Genomic DNA, 9,647 nt, shown 5'->3' on the forward strand with positions numbered 1-9,647 from the left:
AAAAGAATAAAATACCTAGGAATAAACCTACCTAAGGAGGTAAGAGACCCGTACTCAGAAAACTATGACACTGATGAAAGAAATCAAAGATGACACAAACAGATGGAGAGATATACCATGTTCTTAGATTGGAAGAATCAATATTGTGAAGATGACTCTACTACCCAAAGCAATCTACAGATTCAATGCAATCCCTATCAAATTACCTGTGGCATTTTTTACAGAACTAGAACCAAAAATCTTAAAATTTGTATGGAGACACAAAAGACCCCGAATAGCCAAAGCAGTCTTGAGGGAAAAAACGGAGTTGGAGGCATCAGACTCCCTGACTTCAGACTATACTACAAAGCTACAGTAATCAAGACAATATAGTACTGGCACAAAAACAGAAATATAGATCAATGGAACAGGATAGAAAGCCCAGAGATAAACCCACACACCTATGGTCAACTAATCTATGACAAAGGAGGCAAGGATATACAATGGAGAAAAGACAGTCTCTTCAATAAGTGGTGCTGGGAAAACTGGACAGCTACATGTAAAAGAATGAAATTAGAACACTCCCTAACACCATACACAGAAATAAACTCAAAATGGATTAGAGTCCTAAATGTAAGACCCAACACTATAAAGCTCTTAGAGGAAAACATAGGAAGAACACACTTCGACATAAATCACAGCAAGATCTTTTTTGATCCACCTGCTAGAGTAATGGAAATAAAAACAAAAATAAACAAATGGGACCTAATGGAACTTCAAAGCTTTTGCACAGCAAAGGAAACTACAAACAAGATGAAAAGACAACCCTCAGAATGGGAGAAAATATTTGCAAACAAATCAACGGACAAAGGCTTAATCTCCAAAATGTATAAACAGCTCATGCAGGTCAATATCAAAAAAACAAACAACCGAATCCAAAAATGGGCAGAAGACCTAAATAGACATTTCTCCAAAGAAGATATACAGATGGCCAATATGCACATGAAACTCTGCTCAATATCACTAATTATTAGAGAAATGCAAGTCAAATCTACAATGAGGTATCACCTCACACCACTTAGAATGGGCATCATCAGAAAATATACAAACAACACAAATGCTGGAGAGGGTGTGGAGAAAAGGCAATGTAAATTGATACAGCCACTATGGAGAACAGTATGGAGGTTCCTTAAAAAAGTAAAAATAGAATTACCATATGACCCAGCAATCCCACTGCTGGGCATATACCCAGAGAAAACCATCATTCAAAAAGACACATGCACCCTAATGTTCATTGCAGCACTATTTACAATAGCCATGTCATGGAAGCAACCTAAATGCCCATTTAGACGGGTGGATATACAATGGAATATTACTCAGCCATAAAAAGGAATGAAATTGGGTCATTTGTAGAGACGTGGATGGATCTAGAGATTGTCATACAGAGTGAAGTAAGTCAGAAAGAGAAAAACAAATATCGTATATTAACGCTTATATGTGGAACCTAGAAAAATGGTACAGATGAACCGGTTTGCAGGGCAGAAATAAAGACACAGATGTAGAGAACAAACGTATGGACACCAAGGGGGGGAAATGGTGGGGGTGGGGGGGGCGGTGTGGTGGTGGTGGTGGTGGTGGGATGAATTGGGAGATTGGGATTGATATATAGAGAGTAATATGTATAAAATAGATAACTAATAAGAACCTCGTATATAAAAATAATTAAAATAAAATCCAAAAAATGAAAGAAATCACATGATAACACAGGCTTAAAATGGAAAGCTGTTTATTTCTGTATCACATTGGTCAAGTCAGAGGTGAAGTTCCAAGGCAAGTAGAGAGGCTGTGCAGCCGTCAGGGGTCCCTGTACACTTCATGGGCACAGGCTTCTCTCAGGCCCTGAGGCAGCCCCTTACCCTTATGGTCCAAGAGAGTCGAGCAGCAGGATGAAGGAAGAGACCACAAAGTGGGCAAAGAGGGAGAGCCAGCTGTTTCTTAAGAAAGGTCCTTAGAAGCTTGCCACGAGGAAGTCTAAGACTAGGCTGCATGTGGCACCCATACATATCAGTACATTTTAGAGTCTGGGCAGAATCTGCCACCTATGAAAAACAAAGAACAGCACTCACCAAACTCTAAGCGAACATGTACGGACTATACAGAGACAGTAACCTCTTAAGAAGCAGAAAATCTCACCACTTTTTCCAGATTGCTTTCTATGGAAAAAAGGTGGCCCAGAAAGGCTTGAACAAGAACCATTTTCTTACAGAAAGTCCTAAAACCAAATATTAAGAATACAGGCTTGGGTCATTATGGTGAACAGTCATTTTTATACACACTTTGGGGTATTATCAGGGTATAAGAATTGATGAAAATCTTGTGATCAATATGCAGAGGGGCTGGTGGTGGGCTAGAATGTCCATAATGTTATCTGAGTTTTCTAAACACACTGATCTAATCCCAGCTAACGTCCCTCATTCCCCCTCCCTTCTCTTCAACTGTTCCAGGGTTTTTCTAATTTGTTTTGGTTTTTTTTTGTTTGTTTGTTTTTTTGCGGTACGCAGGCCTCTCACTGTTGTGGCCTCTCCCGTTGCGGAGCACAGGCTCCAGAGGCGCAGGCTCAGCAGACATGGCTCACGGGCCCAGCCGCTCCGCAGCATGTGGGATCCTCCCGGACCGGGGCACGAACCCGCATCCCCTGCATCGGCAGGTGGACCCTCAACCACTGCGCCACCAGGGAAGCCCTGTTTTGGTTTTTAATGCAAGAATTAAAGTTAAATTAAAACTAAAATGGAATTACATTTTAAATTAATTAATGGACTTAATTCAAGAATGAAAATTAAAGTGCACTCTGTCCTCTAGTCCACTGGTTTCTAAGTGTGGTCCCCACCAGCATCACTTGGGAACTGATTACAAATGCAAATTTTGGGGTCCCACCCCAGACCTACTGAATTCATCCAAGAGATTCTGAGGCACAATAAACTTATGGAACCAGTTCTTTAGTCCAGTGATTTTCAACCCTGGCTGCACACTGAAAGCACCTAGAAAACTTGGAGAAGTACCACTGTCTGGGTCCCATCCCCGAGGTTACAATTTGATTGGTTTAGGACGTGGTTTGGGGTCTGGGAACTTTTGAAATTCCTCACATGATTGTAAGGAGAAACCAGGGCTGAGAACCATTGCTCTGGCCGCTTATGTCATCTGTGTCTTTATGGCCAAATAAAGTCATTCAAATCAGCTATGTCTTGGAGTGGTGGGGAACTAGTCTTCCTCCCAAATAGAGATGTTGAAGGTAGTGTAAGTTTTTCCCGTCCCTGTGACTCAGGTGGGAAGGACTGAGTTCCTCCTTCACCATTAGCCTTGGTTGGAGCTCAGCCTGGCCCTCACCCTTCTTTCCCTGCATCTCCACACCCTTTTCTTGTTCTCCTTCCCCACCTAGCCTGTAGTTTTAGTCAGTTATGCTAATTGAGGCAGGGTGGATAGGTACTTAATCAGTTTAGTCCAAGAAGACCACAGTGGAAAGAACATTATGTATAAAACGTATTGCTTGGAAGGATAGTGAGGGAGAGGCAGAGGTAGATGTGAAAAAAAGAGTAAGGGGTATGATTCTGGCCAAGTTTGGGTGGGGAGGTATTTTATTAAGGATTCCCAGATGGGGGTAGTAAGGGCTGAGGGCTGGAAAGCTGAAATTTGAGAAGGGCTGTTGGAGGGGAGGTGGGAGGTGCAATAATAATTGATTGATATTATCCTAATATACCAATTAGCTTCAGAATTGTAATTATCCTCATACTACTATTGCTTTTTGAGGCAACCAGAGTTCTGTTCCCCAAATTGACTCCACCTCTACCCCCAGAGCCAATTAAAACCTTTTTGTTGGGCTTCCCTGGTGATGCAGTGGTTGAGAGTCCGCCTGCCGATGCAGGGGACGCGGGTTCATGCCCTGGTCCGGGAAGATCCCACATGCCGCGGAGCGGCTGGGCCCGTAAGCCATGGCCGCTGAGCATGCGCATCCGGAGCCTGTGCTCTACAACGGGAGAGGCCACAACAGTGAGAGGCCTGCATACCAAAAAAAAAAAAAAATCTTTCTGTATACATCAGTCCACACCACAATTTGCAACAGTGGGAGGGGTTAGCTGGGGGATGGGAAGAAGGAGGGAAGGAACTTACACAGATGTGTGAGGGGGATGGGCACACCAAGATGCTTTCTTCTACCAATCCATAAGTAATACCAAACAATTGTTTCATTACTAAAAGACTAGTCAAAATGCAATACCTCTTCCTGAATAAGTTTAAAGTATTTTAAAAACTGGGATTAAAAAGATGTTTCCAACATGATAAGGAGTATGTTAAATAAATAGCCAACTTCACACGTCACCAAAGATACTAGATGATGTCACTAATTGGCACCAAATAGTACAATCTACAAGCAAGGCCCAGAGCTAAACAATCGAGGTGAATTATCAAATTTAATCCATGTAACAATCCTAAAGGCTGGGTTTCTTATTAATCCCTCTTTACGAAGTAGGAAACTGAGGCATAGAGAAGTTGGATAACTTGTCCAGAATCACATAACTGAAAGTAACAAAAATAGGATTTGAGCCCTGGGAAGCTGGCTCTGGTGGAAAGAAAGCTAGTGCTCCTGGAGAGGAGTGAGGGGAGAGTGTGTGGGGGGGTGCATCTGAGAGAATTTATTCCCCCTGACCTATTAATCCTTGCAGGGTTTAAGACAGGAATGACCTGATGGACAGTTTAAAAGAATCATTTTGGTGCCCGGGTGGAAGTGAACTATGGAAAGGCACGGGTGGAGCAAGGAGGTTAGGAGGCTGTCACAACCGTCCAGATGGGATACGTGTGAGGTTTAGATTAGGGTTGTAGCAATAGACATGCTAAAGAGTTGGATATGTGAAACATTTTGCTAAGGAAAAATACCGATTGGCAACAGGATGAGAATGTGACCCAGCCCCCATCATTTCCCCTGGGCCACAGTGATTCAGATAGGAAAAAAAGAAACAGGCCAATCATTGGCCACTGGCATTTTCCCTTAATGTTTGATGAAGAAAAAAATCACTCAGGTCCTTTAGCTGGGATGAAGGAAAGCTTGAACTGAAATCCCCCTGAAGAAGAGACAGAAAGTCCCTTAAAGCAAATGGTCCTTGAGAGAAGCTGAAATATGCAGATTATAACACATACTGTTACCTCTAGTCCTAGGAAACTGGGGCTGCCTTCTCTTTAGCACTCAAAGACATGAGAAGCCCAGGGACCTTCCTAGCTTTTCAAATTGAAGTTCTAACCTATTGGTGAATTCTGAAATCAAATTAGTGTGAGACCAGCATCTTTTCTAATAAAATATAATAAAAGAAAATTATAGTGTTATCACTCGTCATAGGTATTGTCTCAGAAAACTTTTGTTTCAACAGTACAAACACCTATTAAGGTGGATTGGGGTGGTCTCCACCTAGGCCCAGTGTCAGAGAAGGGCAAGGAGACCCCTGAAATAAAATCATATGGATCAAAAGGGAATAACAACAACAGCAAAACACCACAACTGGGCTGTCCCTCATATCCAATGGAGTTGGAAAGAAACAGGAGATCACAATTCTATTAGGGAATCATTGACCGAAACCGCTCGCACTGGCCAGGCACGATGAGTTGTCTCACCACAGGAGGTCCCGATAAAGAACATGGTGCTGCCACTGAAAACTAACCAGGAGAATTCGGGAGGGGCCAAAAGGAAGGAGGAGGCGCCATCCCATAATATTGTCCTACCAACCTCCCAGAATCCTTTGCGCTAGACTCCAGCTTGGCTGAGAGATATTGGCGCCACCAGGAAGGACTCTGAGTCAGACCATATATGGGCCAAGCAAGATGATTGGCCAGAGACATCCCGGAAACTAACCCTATTACCATAAAACCTGAGGCCACTACCCTGCAGCTCTCCGCCCAGCCACAGCCCCTTCCCAATACGGTAAGTCCCCTACATATGAATGGGTTCCGTTCTGAGAGCACATCCGTAAGTCCAATTTGTTCGTAAGTCCAACAAAGTTAGCCTAGGTACCCAACTAACACAATCGGCTATACAGTAATGTACTGTAATAGGTTTATAATACTTTTCACACAAATAATACATAAAAAAACAGACACACAAACTAAAGAAAACATTTTTAATCCTACAGTACAGTACCTTGAAAAGTACAGTAGTACAGTACAACAGCTGGCATAGAGGGGCTGGCACTGAGTGAACAGGCAAGAAGAGTTACTGACTGGAGGAGGGAGAGGAGGTGGGAGATGGTAGAGCTGAAGGATCGTCAGCAATAGGAGACGGAGGGCAGGCTGCAGTTTCACTCACGCCTGACGTTGACTGCATGGTTCTGGTTCCTTGCTGGATTCAATTCTATCTACCCTCTTGAGAAAATGATCCAGTGATGTCTGGGTAGTAGCTCTTTTTTTCTCGTCATAGATGACACGGTAGTGCTGGATTACATTCTGATCGGCTGCTGCAACCTTCATGTACTGTTCTACGTTCGGGTCCTATGACTCAAAAACTAACAGAGCCTCCTCAAATAAAGAAAATCTCCTTGCCATTTCCTGTGTTGTGAATCTCTTTGGTTCTTCAGTTACTTCTTCTTCCTATTGTCTCTCTTTGTCCCTTCTCTGGGCCTGCAGTTCCATCAGGACTTCATTAGTAAGCTCCTCATGTTGCACAGCAAGTTCCATCATTATCGCTTGACGCTTCTTAGCAGTACCAACTACATCACCGCTGCTTTTACACTTGCTTCTGGACAACTTGGGCTTGAAATAAAGATACTGTACTACTGTACTGTACTATACGGTACTGTACAGTAAAATACACAAAAGCACAACCACTTGTAGAGGATGCACATATGTGACAATGTATGCCAGACATGTAAACTAACTTACATGATTGGACATGCGAACATATATTCGCATCGTTGAAAGTTTACAACTTGAAGGTTCTTATGTAGGGGACTTACTGTAAAGTCTTTTGCTTTGTCAGTACATATGTCTCCTCAGGAGATTCATTTCTGAGTGTTAGACAAGAGCCCACTCTTGGGCCCTGGAAGGGGTCCCTCTTCCTGCAACAATTCTGGGTCTCTTTGGAAGGGAAGTCAAAGTCACAGTCGAGAACTTGTCCCAACCCAGCATTCCTAGGACAGATGCCACCTTGGAAGTGGCTGGCTCAGTAAAATTTTAAAAATACAACCCGAAAGCCCCTGAATGGTTTGAAAAGGAGCCATCATGAGCATTTAAGACTGGGGTGTGGGAAACTGCAGTCTAGAACAGTGTGGGTGTGATGGGAGGGGAGGGGCACAAACTACAGATAGGTTGTGAGAGGATCCAGTGTTCCAAACAGTCATTTCCCTCCTTATATAATTGATTCCAGAAGGTCCAGAATCTTAGAGAAACTGTTACTGGACCAAACTTGGGTCTGCTCACCCGTGTGTAGTAAAGCCAATCTACTGACAACGAGTTGTGGTAGAGGAAAGTGCAATGTTAACTGCAGGGCACCAAGCAAGGAGTCCAGGACAGATGCTCTCTGACTGATCCTATTGGCACCTTTTTGGCCATCATATATACAATACCACTTTGACAACCACCCAATATGCCAATTATTGAACATTCTCATTAGGACAAACATGAATCACCACTAACTATATCTACCTCAGTGAAAGGTTCTTTGTCTTTCAAGAAAGCAAAAATAAAAAACAGTTCTTTCCCAGTACATTTGTCTCTCTCATTTAAATTTCATGTCAAAATATCTCACTCTGGCATCTCATTCTTCTTTTTCCCCAGACAGTTATCATTATCAGGAATTATACTATAGAAAAGGCATAAAATAATGAAAAAGGCATTGTTCCTCTCCACAAAATGTAATAATTTAATTTATAATCTAAAACTCCCCATTGTATATACTACAGAATAAATGCACAGTGTAGTCTCTGATCATCACAGCTGTTTGGCTGTGAGATATAATTATCCTCAAGTAAAGACTGAAAAACTGAGGCTTTAAAGTGCTTAATAACACCTCCTACACCCCATAGTTATTTAGCTGCAAGGTCTACAAAATACACCTTCAAATCAATAAAAATTGCTTAGCTACAAAGTCTACAAAATTGTCTCTTCTTGGGTCATTCTGACGTTTCTCACATCAGAGATCTCATTCACCTCACAGGACGTTTTTAGGAAGGGATGAGTTCCTGATGGACAGATGGTTAGGGGGCTACCATTATCACCTTCTCCGGGGAACTCAGGACTAAAGAATGGACACAAAGGCTCCAAACAGGAGAAATTACTGTGTATGTAGATGAGGGCATCATTGCTAACATCAAAAAACTTGATTTCTTCCAACTCAATATCTAGAAAAATTCCTACTTGGCTAAGGCCAGGGCTTGCAGGAATTCTAGTTTCTGGGATAGAGCAGGTATAGATTATTCCCGCCTTCATGCTGATGATCCAGAAGCCATGTTCAGAGGAAAAACAGCTCTTCCTCTTCCTGTCAACTGATTTTTTGCAGACCCCCAGAGCCCACTCATTCCCCTCTCCCACTTCTACCACCCAGTAATGACAGCCAGAGGAGAAGCACGGAGTGCCCAGGATACAAGGCCAGTATGCAAATCTCTGGGGATCTTCCATCAGGTTCTGGCAGATCTTCCCACACTGGACACTCCTTAGGTCATCAGAGAGGACAAGAAAGGGGTTGGCGGTGGCTGCATCCAGAGTTATGTCCTCCCAGAACTTCAGGTACTCATCATTCACATGCAGACCCTGCTCCAGTTGGGAACTGTGCTGTATGATGAGAAGAATCAGTTCTCCAACTTGCCATTCCTCCAAAGGAGGATTCTCATTGATGCCTCGACATACGGGACAGATCAATTTCAGATCCTTCTGTTCTTCCATCCAAGTTTGCATGCAATGAAAGCAGAAACTGTGGGCACAAGAGAGAGCAATGGGGTTGAAGAAAACCTCCTGACAGACTGGACAGGCTGCCTCCTCTTGCAGACGGTTGGCCATGGTCCTTGAAGTCCACTCTTTAGCAGAACTGATCTGAAGTGGCCTTTTATTAGCTTCTGGGAGTGATCGGGAGCCTTCAGTACCTGATCTGCTCTTCAGTAGTCAGGATATACCTAAATCCAATACAAAAATTAAATAAGGTAAATCTTTCTGTAGTTTAGACATGAAAGTGACACTAAGTCAACAGAGAATCTTAGCAAAGGCACTGTCTGTGAGGAAAACTATCCAAAATTTAAGTGATCACAAGAAAGAGAAATAGGACAGTTGGACATTGTCTTTTCATGGGGGACAACTTACCTTGTCTGGAGACTTCCAGGTGAAGTCTTGTCTGCTCTGACCACAGCTTCTCCCCGTAGGAGGTGAGCCCAACTGGGTCTTTTTTTTTTTTTTCCCCAACTGGGTCTTTAACAGGAACCAGGAGCACAGTCTTTACCCCCTAAACAGCATTACTTTGTAAGTCACTTGCAGTTGAAGAAAAAGAATTTCCACACCTAAATACAATCATTAAAAAAAGAAAAGGCCACCTACTGAATGGGAGAAGGCATTTTATATATCTGATAAGGGGTTAACATCCAAAACATACAAAGAACTCATACAACTCAACATCAAAACAAACAAACAAAAAAGAAAACCCAGTTTAA

The 9,647-nt window shown here is 42.7% G+C and overlaps 1 protein-coding gene across 1 annotated transcript; it reads right to left on the reverse strand.

Moving 5' to 3' along the window:
* Window positions 1-8,100: 8,100 nt before the first annotated feature.
* On the reverse strand, window positions 8,101-9,006 carry RFPL4B (ret finger protein like 4B). Its single transcript, XM_060114540.1, has one exon. The coding sequence runs from the start codon at window positions 9,004-9,006 to the stop codon at window positions 8,101-8,103; it is 906 nt and encodes a 301-aa protein (XP_059970523.1).
* Window positions 9,007-9,647: the final 641 nt, after the last annotated feature.

The sequence above is a fragment of the Mesoplodon densirostris genome, chromosome 12 (assembly GCF_025265405.1).
Source record: "Mesoplodon densirostris isolate mMesDen1 chromosome 12, mMesDen1 primary haplotype, whole genome shotgun sequence".
Lineage (NCBI taxonomy): Eukaryota > Metazoa > Chordata > Mammalia > Artiodactyla > Ziphiidae > Mesoplodon > Mesoplodon densirostris.

What these genes read in the sequence shown, in the direction of transcription:
- RFPL4B (XM_060114540.1), bottom strand. Translation starts at nt 9,006, where the DNA reads ATGGCCAACCGTCTGCAAGAGGAGGCAGCCTGTCCAGTCTGTCAGGAG.